Here is a 12,786-nt window from a genome sequence, read left to right as displayed (position 1 = left end):
ATTAGAATATTTGAACGTTAATATGATTTAATCTCTTTACATTATTGAAAATAATATACAATTATCACTAAATCAGTTCGATTTGATTTTATTAATTTTTTTTATTAAAATCGAATCGAATTAATATAACTGAAATTTTTGAAATTAAAAATTAAACCGAATCGAAGCGAAATAAATAAAAAATCAAACTGAATTTTTAAATTAATTCGATTCGATTGATTTTTTCGATTTGAACTAAATAACGATCGGTACTCCTACAAACAATATAAAAAATTATGTAAAACATCTAAAAATATTAATAAAAGTAAATAAAAATAATAATAATTGCACGATATGCAATAAATAAATAAATAAATGATGGGTCCTAATTTCTGATGTAGAATTTGTAGCAAATTTCATTTTGCTGGTGGTCCTTCCGTTGCTGTTGCATGAATAACAATGAGTCCCACAAGATGGTGAGCTAGGCCATGAAACGTCTCACTCAGCCACTTCTCCATTCCATCACGAGGACAAACAACCTCATAATAGCATTTAAAGAATTTCTTTCTAGCATTCCAATCCCATATCGGTGGGATAAAGTTTAGGGATTATACATATTTCGCCCATAAATAATAAATAATAATTTAAATTAATTTTTTTAATGAAATAAAAAATAAATTTAAAATAATTCAGTATAAAAATAACCGAAAAATATTTAGATTAATTTTAAATTTGTTTTTACTATAACTTTGATAACTTTTTATTAGAATTATGCAATTGAAATTGAAATTGTATATTTGAAAATTAGATATGAAATAATAATAAATAATTAAATAAAAATAAAAAATATAAAAATATTTTTAATCAATAAAATTTAAAAAAAAATCATTATAAAATTGAGGCCTAAAATCTACTACTGTGGGAGTGTACTTATGGTCTAATAATGTAGTAGGTGTAGGTCTTTCAACTGTACCCATGCACCTTTAACTTTAAAGCCAGGATGGACAGTGGGTTTGGTATATATTTCATATTTTAGTTATGCAATTGCAGATTTAATCGGTATATAAATATATTTGAATAAATTTAATAGATTTAAATTTAGTGATGTGATAAAATATTTTTTAAAATTTTTTAAATTAATTAAATTATCATTAACAAATCAAACAAATAATATTCCAACACCTCTGTGACCTTAACCATGAACAAAAAGCCATAGTAAAAAGTGACTATTCATTCTTCTTAAAAAAAAAACAAAGGAAAAAGTTAACATTCCTGTTTCACTATAAAAGGAGTTTTCTCCTTGCTGACCCAACTATTATTAAAAAGAGAAAAGAAATAAAATACACTCTTTCTCTCTCTCACACTGTTATTGGTAGCTTTTTCTGTTTTCTCTGGACTTTCTCCCAAAACAAACAAAACCCAAAGAAAGGGCACCAAAACCAACATCCCCAAACTGGTAAGTGAAAAGAAAGTAGTAGTAAACACCGTCAACCAATCCCTACCCCTTCATTTCTTTCCCTCTGATTGGTGGGAATTTTTCTCTCTTTTTCTCTGTTGGTTTGGATCTGGGAAAATTCTTCTCTCTTTCCTTTAACTAGGGTTTCTCTCTGATTCCTCTCTAAATTTGGTAAAATGTCTCCAGTGTCACCCTCCACATGTCCCTCTTTCGCTTTTAGTTAGCAACCCATTTCTTCTCTTTATATGCTGGTTTGTTCCCTGTGTTAAAACTAGCAGAAAGATTCAGAAAAGACTGATCTTTTCTTCGTTGTTTAGCTCTTTATCGTTTATTACTTGAGTAAAGAAAATGGCTAGAGAGAAGATTCAGATCAAGAAGATCGATAACGCCACCGCGAGGCAGGTAACATTTTCCAAACGCCGAAGAGGGCTTTTCAAAAAAGCTGAGGAGCTTTCCGTCCTCTGCGATGCTGATGTTGCTCTTATCATCTTCTCCTCCACTGGCAAGCTCTTTGAGTACTGCAGCTCCAGGTCTCTCTCTCTCCCTTCATCTTTGATTATATTTATCTGATTTTTTGTTTTTATCCTTGCATACATCTATATCTGTAAATTATTACTTTATCATAAAGAAAGTGTTTGATGTTTGGCCTCCCTTGATCATTAGGAGTTGTGAGAGTACTGTATGGTTCTTCTTCTTGTTTTCTGTTTCTTTTTTCCTCCCAGAACGTGTTAAAGTTCTTAAAAGTATTAAAATACATGGTTATAGAGGAGTGACGTATCGGTATTGTTGAAGATATGGATTCTCGTGAACAGATAATATATGGTTTAGGCTAGCTATTATAAGCTAAGGATCTATTTTCTTACTTTTTTACTGGCTGTGTGATCACGTCAGTCAAGTCTTTGTTATTTGATGTCATTTTATATTGCCTTTTGCTCAATGTTTAGCTGTATTCAAGTGTCCTTGGAGAAAAGCTGTACTTAAAATGTTAATATTCTGAATTGTCTACTGTTACTCAAATGGAAATGCTGTGATTCTTTCATGAAATATTGTTGTGCGGTTGGCTAGGATGAGTTTTCTTGTTGAGTTTTATCATTTTCTTCTTCTTCTGACTTGTTTTTTTCTCTTATCTCTTCTTATCTCTGTATTTTACCTTTATTCCTGATAAAAAGATACTGTTTATAGTCTCTTCCACTGATCCTTGCTATTGCTAAAACTATTAAATATTTTGTTGGAGTATTAATTTTTTTTTTTTGACAAATTTTCTCTAAAAAACTAAAATAAAGAAACTCTTTTCTCAACGTCATTTCAAATGGTGTTATTTTGAAAAAAGATCTGTATATTTTTTTTTAAAATTCTGAAAATCAATGCCAAATGAGGTCTTGTTATGTTATCAGAAGGCATTAAAGGAAAGGTAATATTATAACATGTCTATGCGTATGGAAAGCAAAAGGCAGCAGTGTGGATTGGATGAATAATTATTATGGTTTCTTAATGGTAACACCAAAATAAATAAAAATGATTCAGTAGATAGCATATGTTAATTAATGGCAATAATCATTAGTTTATAATGATGCAAGGAAGAACCAAATTACGGAAACTAGATTGCAAACCTCTTCATCTGTTGATATGGTACTTGTTTCATAGAAATTTCTTTCACGCACCTGGTGTTTGTATACCCATGGATGTGATTAAATATGAGATCTAACATTATTTTAATTTGTTTGTTACTTATTTATTAGCTGAATGTATATGCACCTGAATGGGCATAATAATTTCCCTAGTTTCATATATACCACATCCAACTCGGTACTTGTTTCTTGGTTGGTGGTCCTTGAATAGCTTAATTTGGAAACATGACAACTATACAACCATTCAAGATGTAGCCTTTCCATTTTGGGTATTCCATCATTGGCCACTAGACTTTTGTACTGCGCGGACTTGGAATGCTTGAGGTGTCTACTGATCACCAGCACAGTTATTATTGTTACACTCATCCATTTGAATTGCTATTCTATAAGACGAATTCTTGTTTGATCAATGCTGGATAGCAAGTAGCATATTTTTGGTCGCAAATCATGTGAAGAAATGTGTTTATGTTTAGTTATCTCTAATAGATTCCTAAGATGAGATATAGCGCTTATATTTAATGAATAATTGGCTAGCAACCTTATAAGGTTGATTTCATTGTATGGCTTTTTGAAAGAAAAAACTTAATAGTTAGCTAGGCATGATGAAATTAATTGATGTTGGCTTTTATTTTTGGTTCTTTTGCATTATTTTCTTTCTGAAAATCCCAATAGTTTTTGTGTATTATGTTTTATGTCGGACATGTCGGAAGGGGGGACAAAAAGGAGTTTGGTTTTGTTCACTTATGCATGAGGATTTGAAAAATCAGGGAGACTCAGAATGGTTTTTTTTATTAAAAGGGTATACTATACATGCAAACACATGCATATGTTAAATGGCTTTTCGGAAGAACCAAAAGATATTGAGTAACGTCCCACATCAGTGGGAATTATAAAGGATTCATATAACATGCTGATAACTATTAAAATTTGGGTTAATTATTGGGTCTAATATTAAAGGGTAAAAAAGTTATTTGGATAAGTTAGAGTTGGATTATTTCATTTTGGTCATATTGAACTCAAAATATGGTCCTCTATTGAGCGTAGAACAATGATAATTAGAACATTTTTATATGTTAATAAAATAAAATGAACACTTCGACATGCAGTACCTTCAATCGATATTTCTTAAAAGTAATATCATTTTCATGATTACAAATGACAATTGCCAGCAAACCCAACAGTGTGGAGATTTCAAATATCCAGATAAAGTTACTTTCACTGTTTTCCAATATTAATAAGATTGATAATTGAAAAGAAATGGACTAGTATACTGTATTGCTTCATTAACAAGATGGATATGACCAGCTGACAAGATTGGAAGGAATGTGGATTTCATCTTATTTTTCCATCTTTAAAGGTGCACTGATAACAAGTATAGGAACTCGTTGAAGATAGGGTATGTTTGTAGCGTTCTTGTGTGGTTTCTCTATTATAATTATTTCGCTGCTCCAGTAGGGGAATGCTTCATAACCTTCAAAGGCCCCACAGCTATGCATCACCAAAATTTCTAGTTCTAGTGCAGATGGATAGGATTTCATTATATTGATCATTTACATGTATGTATGTCATTCACTGTTTTCATTTGATTTATGTAATCTTGGAAAAACCTTGTATGTGAACAATCACTGTTTGGAACTTATTTCATTGGGTTTTACTTGGAGTGTATATATATATATATATATATTCTGGGATAGCTTAGCTTGAATGAAGGGGAGTTCCCTTCTTCCTTTCAATTGTGTCATTTCAAGATAGATGGATCTTACATCCCTTCAATTTCTTTGCTAGAATAACAAATCAATATCGTTTAAAGATTCACAAATTGGCTGCATACATACTCTAAGTTGAGTTTATGATATTTTTCTCTTCTGAAGCATGAAGGAAATACTAGAAAGGCATAACTTACACTCAAAGAATCTTGAGAAGCTGGAGCAGCCATCTCTTGAGTTGCAGGTGGGCTGTTTTCTTTTTGCACTTATTATCTTTTGTTATCTTTGCATATTGCACCTTATTGCAGACAACCCTAAGTGATAATTGTATATAACCTAATCTCCAAATTGTTTTATGGCTTTATGCTCTACATTTTTTTGAGCAGGCAATAAGTTTTGTATCTCCAGAAATTCATTATCTGAAAATGTTTTCATTATTTTTCTAGTATATTGATACAAAGTCTGTTCAATTATATTGATACAAAGTCTGTTCAATATTCCCATTTCCTTGTAAATTTTGGGCATTTCCTTCTCAACGAGTTTCTTGTTAGTCATGAGAAAGTGAAACTCTTCCTATATTTTTGCTTTGCACACACAATGAGCTATTAAGTAAACATTTGAACGTTTGACAAGCTACTCCACTTTGAATTTTTTCTTCTTCTTGCTTGACAAGAGTGAGACTATTTGTATTACAGCTGGTAGAGAACAGCAACCGCTCCAGGTTAAGCAAGGAGGTTGCAGAGAAAAGCCATCAACTAAGGTACGACGTACGATCTCCATGTGTATTTCAGTTTCTGCTATAATATGTACATGCACGTTAAATTGCATGCAAAACAGACAAATGAGGGGAGAAGAGCTCCAAGGATTAAACATAGAACAGTTGCAGCAGCTAGAAAAGTCTCTTGAGGTTGGATTAAGCCGTGTGATTGAAAAGAAGGTCCATGAACATTTCTTTTTTCTGCTGAGTTTGGTACTTACTACAAGTATTTGTGCTCTAAATGCTGCTAAAATTTCATTCTTTTTTTGGCTGACAATCTCAGGGAGAGAAAATTATGAATGAAATCAGTGAACTTCAAACAAAGGTCAGTTGTTGGACTTCTTGATGCTTTGACATGGATTCCAAATGTATTATTTCTGCATGCAGTGTACAATTGATGCTTTCTTTAACCTATTTTGTCCTCACATTTTCCTTCTAAACTAGCAGGGAAGGAAATTAATGGAAGAGAATGAACGGCTACGACAAGAAGTAAATACTCTCTTTATCTCCCTCTCTCTCTCTTAATCTTTTTCACTTGAATATGCTCATGGAAACCAAGTGTTGAATTGAAGGTCATGGAGATATCCAACTGCCGAAAACAGACCATTGCTGATTCAGAGAATGTGGTTTATGAGGAAGGGCAGTCTTCAGAGTCTGTAACCAATGTCTGCAACTCTAATGGCCCCCCACATGACTATGAAAGCTCCGACACATCACTCAAGTTGGGGTCAGTGCAAATCTCAGTCTTCTTTTTTTTTGGGTCCTTCTATTACAAGTGTATGCAGTTATCATTAAGCTATACTTTGGTCTGAAATTTCCAAACTGAGGAAGCTTGAACAATCCAATATGTTGGTTGACGTGCATTTTTCCAATTTTGGTAGGTTACCATATAATGGCTAAATGGGGAAGCTCAAAGGAGAATGTTGATCTACAAATGAAGAGAGAACCATAGTTTTTATAGTTAAAAAGTGACTTTTTATGTTGTTGGGTATAAATTTGTATTCCTAACCTCACTGCTTTACTGCACTGTTACCGTGGACATGAAGCCACTGTACGCTGTTATTAAGAAGCTTCTATTTATATGTATAAATTCACCTTCTCTTAGCGAAATTTGGAAGGTGGATTCTATATTTCCAAGAGATTGCTTCTGCACTTTTCTTTGCAAGTTAGTTTCTAAATTATCTATTTCCTTATTTTTTTATTTATTTATCTCGAATTATATAAAAGAACATACTTTATGTTTTAATTTTTTATTGTTATCCTATTCAATGTGTATAAAAAAAATAAAATTTATTAAATTTATTGTACTATAAGAATTAAAAATAAATTTTTTCTGTTCATAATAATTGATTAATATAATAAGAGATTATATTAAAAAAGATAAAAATTTATATTAACTATATTTTATTAACTCATATGAAAATAATTATAATTTTTTTAAACGAATAAATTATTATTTCATTACATGTAGCAATGATATTAAATCATTTTCAAAATGGTGATATTTAAAATTTTGAGTATTAAATGAAATTTAATATTTCGAAATTCAGAAAGAATAGATTTATAAGTGTGCATTTTTAAGTTTAATTTAAAAGGGTTATGTATTTCTTTTATTTTTTTTTCTTTTTTTCTCTTTACCATGTCATATGTTTCTGACACTTTGATTTATATATACAGATTTGTTCTCGAATAACTCATAATCGCTACTGTATTACAATGTCACCTATTTCTATCATATAGATCTATATATATGGATGTACTTATCTACTATATATGAATGTATTTACCTATCATATATGAATGTATTTATCTATTTATCACGTAGATTCATACATATCTGCCTGCCATTTTCATTAAATAGCTGCACATTACTAATAGAGTCATGGTATAACCGGATTTGCTCTTTTAACTCTCGTCACATCACACATGAACTAAACTCTTTTATGATAAATTTAAGTTTTGAACCAGTACGCCTTGCTTTGATCACGAATTATATGATGCGCTGGTAGATCAGACGGTTTGATGAGTTGTATTAGATTTTGAGTATGTTTTCCTTCTTCAAAATCCAATCTCGAATTTTATTAGATTTTAGATATATTTTTTTTCTTTAAAATTCGATATCAATTTAAATGTAGCAAAAGTGTCGGTCATTCAAATCAATTATATTAAAACATTTTAAAGTATAAACGGTAAACAATTATTTTAGTTAAATATTTTTAAGTTTCTCATAAAATTTAAGTTTTTCAATCAAAATCTATAGAATATAAATAACTAAAAATAATAATATTATAAAATTTAGAAAAACTGAGATAAATTAACCGCAGGAGAAACACGTGGAACTGATGTAGAACAAATTAACGGAATTAACCGAAGGATGAGGAAGTTCCCGCTATAGACCTGCTCTCTTTCCTTTCCAATCCACACCCATTCTTCTTTCTCTTCTCTTTCATTTGTCTTTCTGCATTTTTGTTTTCATTATTCACTTCTTGAATCCATGGATGAAGAATACGACGTCATTGTACTCGGAACTGGTCTCAAGGAGTGCATACTCAGCGGTTTACTCTCCGTCGATGGACTCAAAGTACGTATGATCCTTAATCTCTTTCCTTGAGCAATCGATTTGATGCTGGAACACTTGAAATTGCTGTTGGTTCATATCAACCTTTACCTAGAAATTTATTTTTTTAATTTGATTGGGTAAATCTCATAATAAAATGTGCAATGGCGATAGGCTACTAGTTGAATAATACTCGTCTGTCTCGTGGTGCAATAAATCAGGGGTTCAAATCTTAAAATGAAATGGGCGAGAATTCTTTTACATCAAGAAGCATGTTATAGGTTTTGATGTTGTTCGTCTTTGAGTTTGAAATGGGGTTTAGTTATATTAGCATTAGATCTCTGAACAGACGATTTTAATTACTTATAAATTGGTAAAGCTACCCATTTGATCCAGAAATTTTTATTTGTATGCTATGGTTTATTGATTATGTAATCGGTTCCCTCAACTGCTCAAAAACTTCTCATCTTAATTATATATTTGAGACAGGTGCTACATATGGATAGAAATGACTATTACGGAGGAGAGTCCGCTTCCCTATATCTAAATGAGGTACTATTTATATATTATTATTATTACTATTAAGTTTAAATATGGATTTTACCAACATGCAAAAGGGTTGTATAGCTTTGGAAGCGATTTAGGAGCGAGGAAAAACCCCCAGAACAATTGGGTGCAAGCAGAGAATATAACGTTGATATGATCCCTAAGGTATCCAGAATTCATGCTATGTTTATCTTATACATGTATATATGTCTTTTATACTTTGTTACTGGCTGACTCTTTTTTCTCTTTTGAAGAACTTTCTGAACTATCTTTTCATCGTCATTAAGTTTGTTGCTTACTGCTATATTAGGAACTAAAGTTCTTTACTTAATTACATCTTCTGATTCTGAATTTGCCTTGGCTATCCACAAATATGTAATAGTAAACTTTGCCAAGTGTTCCTAGTGCACAAAGTTTCCTGCTTTGCAAGGGTATGTAGCCCAAGTAAAGAACATGTTAACGGAACACTGGATTCATGGCATAGGTTCTTGCATAATCCTATCTCTATTGTTAGTCGCCCTCTCAAGATACATTTATTTTCCTGTCTTCAATTTGAATTTCAAACATTTGCTCTGTGAAAGGGCAAGCTTTTTAATGGTTGTATTGAACAACACAACAACAATTTAGCATAATGCTAGAAACAATGTTGACTAAGAAGAGAATAATGGGGCCTTTGTTAGAGCTGTGGAAGTGACATTTCAATCTCTCTCTCTTGATTGGAACTCATTGAAAACTACTGGAGATGTTGAGATTTGTTGCTTAAAATATTTTTGATGTAATTTTTTTAGTTGAAAAGAAATGGTTGCCATGTATATTCACTAGTGTAAATTTTGCTGAATAAATTAAATTATTGATTTGGAATCAGGATAGGACTGTTGATGCAAGTTATTTCATTGTAAGGGTAGCATGATTGTGATCGATTAAAAATTATAAGTGATTACATTTGCTATCTGAGGTTTCTATTCCATTAAAGTGGTAGTGATTATTCTGTGTTCTCCCAGTTCATGATGGCCAACGGAGCCTTGATTCGCATTCTCATCCACACAAATGTTACTAAATATTTGAATTTCAAGGCCGTGGATGGTAGCTTTGTGTACAACAAAGGAAAGGTTTCTTATCTAGAACTTGGATAATTATGCTAAATGAATAGTTAAACTTTATGTTGCCAGAGTAAATGGACTCGATAATTGTTTATAGATACACAAAGTGCCAGCTAATGATGTGGAAGCATTAAAATCCCCACTTATGGGATTGTTCGAGAAGCGTCGTGCTAGAAAGTTTTTCATTTACGTTCAAGACTATGATGAGAATGATCCCAAGTCTCATGAAGGGCTTGACCTCAACAAGGTTAAAGCTAGAGATGTTATATCGTAATATCTCACTCTTATCTCTCCCTTTCTCTAATACAGACTTTGTTTAAGATTATGAGCTTCAACGAAAAGAATAGCATTCTGGAAATTTGAGCTATCGTGCTTTAATTATCATACAATTGCATAAAAAATTATATATAGAAGTTAAAACTCTCATGGAAAGGAAGCATTTACACATCTAAGTTGGTAAATTGTCCAAGTGGATATTCTTCTATGCTGCAGGAAATATGGGCTGGAGGATAACACAGTTGACTTCATAGGGCATGCATTGGCGCTTTATTTGGATGAAAATTATTTGGACGAGCCTGCTCTGGATTTTGTGAAGAGGATGAAGGTAATATAAGTACCAAAACACAATTTTCTTCAATGATTGCTCATCATTGTATCTGTGAATGTACTACTGAATGAATAAAGATTCACTTCATCTTATAAGAAACAGTCAGCAAACGGTCCGCCTGGATAATTTTTCTCTCCTTTTCTGTTAGGGGGAATGGTAAAACTACTGAACACTTTTTTACAAAATTTCAATATTTATCAAGTTAAGGAATGTTTAATCAAAATATCTCAGCTCCATGTTAAGGCTTATCAACTTAAGAGTAGGATTTGAAATCATCATATGTTTCCATGATGCAACGCTATGTTTTATTTATTTATTTATTTTAAATTTTATTGAACATTGAATCCTGTCCTGAGTTTGTACTTGCCTGTGATGGTCGAACTTCATCTTCTCCCTGAGTTTCTTTTGGATTTAGCTATATGCAGATTCTTTAGCACGCTTTCGGGGAGGATCTCCCTACATTTATCCCCTCTATGGACTAGGAGAGCTCCCCCAGGTTTGTTCTATATGACATTGAAAAAATCTATAAAGGAGATTCTTTCTGGTTCCTGTAACAATTATTGTTAGATAACTTTGACAGGCATTTGCTCGTTTAAGTGCTGTTTACGGTGGCACCTACATGCTTCGCAAGCCAGAGTGCAAGGTAATATCCTGTCGACATTTGAATAACATACATTCAACAAGCTGCAGTTGATAATGCTACTTTTTAGTTATGAGCTGGAAGGCTTGAATTATTCTCGGAGTGAATGGATAAGTCATTCTTGTTCATGTCAGTAGCCACATTTAATGTCGCTAGGATCTGTTCAGGTTTAGATAGAATTTTAATTTGATAATATTTTTTTCTGTCATCTATTCTTCACAATCCAAACAGGTAGTCATGTTTGCTCTTTTGGCTTATGCAAATGGCAGGTAGAGTTTGATGCGGATGGAAAGGCCTATGGAGTGACATCAGAAGGAGAAACTGCAAAATGCAAAAAAGTTATATGCGATCCTTCATATTTGCCTGACAAGGTAACAGTATCCCCTTTAATGTCTATTAGTTCTACTTTTTCTTACCAAAATTAGAAGGAATCCTGATTCCTTAACTGTTTGTGTGGCACAAAAGGTTAAAAAAATTGGAAAAGTAACTCGTGCTATATGTATTATGAGTCATCCAATCCCAAATACACATGATTCTCACTCAGCCCAGGTTATTCTGCCCCAGAAACAACTCAAGCGAAAATCAGATATGTATATTTTCTTTCTTATAACAAGAATGATTTGGAAGTTTACACTTGAAAGATAATATTTTGAAAATATGTAGATTAAACATTTGCATGCATTGCTTTTATGCACATTTGAGGAATTTAATTTTATCCCTATCACAGGTACCTATTCTGCTGCTCTTATGCTCACAATGTAGCTCCAAAAGGGAAATATATTGCCTTTGTTTCAACAGAAGCAGAGACTGATGATCCTCGAACAGAACTGAAACCAGGCATAGATCTCCTTGGACCTGTAGACGAAATCTTTTATGACAGTTACGACAGATATGAGCCCAATAACCAGCCCGATGTTGACAACTGTTTCATATCCACAGTAAGCATACATAAATACTTTCACCTCTTCTTGTACTTTCCTAAGCTGAACCACATTGATCTTACGATTAAGCTCAACAGATAAGCAAGTGGCAGCATGCAAGTTTTTTGGTATAACTGCAGCTTAACCTGGGGTGCTAATACAAGTTATAGTGTTATTGGTTACTTTGCTGAAACTTGCAGAAGTTGATAATTCTTTCGGATTTGATTTTCCTGCAGAGTTATGACGCAACCACACACTTTGAGACCACAGTAGAAGATGTGATTAAAATGTACAGCAAGATAACCGGAAAGGTACTTCTTGATTCTGATGAACTGCTGGTTTTTAACTAAATACCAAATATTCTTGTTATATAGAGGCTAACCAATCTAGTAAACACCGATAACAAGTAATTAAGCTGTAAAGATGAAGTTATTAACTATGATTTTGAATTGAATATCCAATGAATGATTACTGATAAGTACGTGCTATGTTTCAGACGCTTGATCTGTCAGTGGATTTGAGTGCGGCTAGTGCAGCCACCGAAGAATGAAATTATGGGGATCACACAGGCTGGATACTGGGTTACAAGAGGTGCAAGAACTCGGTGATGCAGTTTTAAAAAAAATTGTCTATATGGTTTCCCTTGTAGTTGTAGGTAGTAGATTTTATGAACATTTCTTACATGCAGCTGTTTGTATTTTTGCCATAATATAGTGCCACCAACATTCTTTATTGCTATAGAATTTCTCTTCAGCTTGTATACGTATATTCTCAGCAGCTTGCCAAGCTTTCAAAAAATGAACGGTTCAGGATTCACTCTCTCTCCTCTCTCTCTTCCATGCAAAGTGCTGGGTTTGGCCAATTTATTAATCAGGCAAATGGAATCAGTT

General features: G+C 32.6%; 2 protein-coding genes across 2 annotated transcripts; both read left to right on the top strand.

Annotated features, from left to right (window-relative positions):
* Window positions 1–1,300: 1,300 nt before the first annotated feature.
* On the top strand, window positions 1,301–6,665 carry LOC110628640 (MADS-box protein SVP). The gene is made up of 8 exons (XM_021775419.2): window positions 1,301–1,965; window positions 4,935–5,013; window positions 5,465–5,529; window positions 5,607–5,706; window positions 5,810–5,851; window positions 5,974–6,015; window positions 6,099–6,253; window positions 6,408–6,665. The coding sequence occupies exons 1-8, from the start codon at window positions 1,784–1,786 to the stop codon at window positions 6,424–6,426; spliced, it is 684 nt and encodes a 227-aa protein (XP_021631111.1). The 5' UTR covers window positions 1,301–1,783; the 3' UTR covers window positions 6,427–6,665.
* A 1,202-nt stretch (window positions 6,666–7,867) lies between these two features.
* On the top strand, window positions 7,868–12,717 carry LOC110627887 (guanosine nucleotide diphosphate dissociation inhibitor At5g09550). Its single transcript, XM_021774265.2, has 13 exons — window positions 7,868–8,107; window positions 8,573–8,635; window positions 8,711–8,794; window positions 9,631–9,738; window positions 9,827–9,999; window positions 10,222–10,333; window positions 10,752–10,832; window positions 10,917–10,979; window positions 11,246–11,347; window positions 11,442–11,566; window positions 11,704–11,914; window positions 12,133–12,207; window positions 12,393–12,717. The coding sequence occupies exons 1-13, from the start codon at window positions 8,021–8,023 to the stop codon at window positions 12,444–12,446; spliced, it is 1,338 nt and encodes a 445-aa protein (XP_021629957.1). The 5' UTR covers window positions 7,868–8,020; the 3' UTR covers window positions 12,447–12,717.
* The last annotated feature ends 69 nt before the right edge of the window (window positions 12,718–12,786 follow it).

The sequence above is a fragment of the Manihot esculenta genome, chromosome 12, assembly GCF_001659605.2.
Source record: "Manihot esculenta cultivar AM560-2 chromosome 12, M.esculenta_v8, whole genome shotgun sequence".
Classification (NCBI taxonomy): Eukaryota; Viridiplantae; Streptophyta; class Magnoliopsida; order Malpighiales; family Euphorbiaceae; genus Manihot; species Manihot esculenta.
The sequence above is the reverse complement of the archived record's forward strand: the minus strand, read 5'-3'. Positions and strand labels throughout refer to the sequence as shown.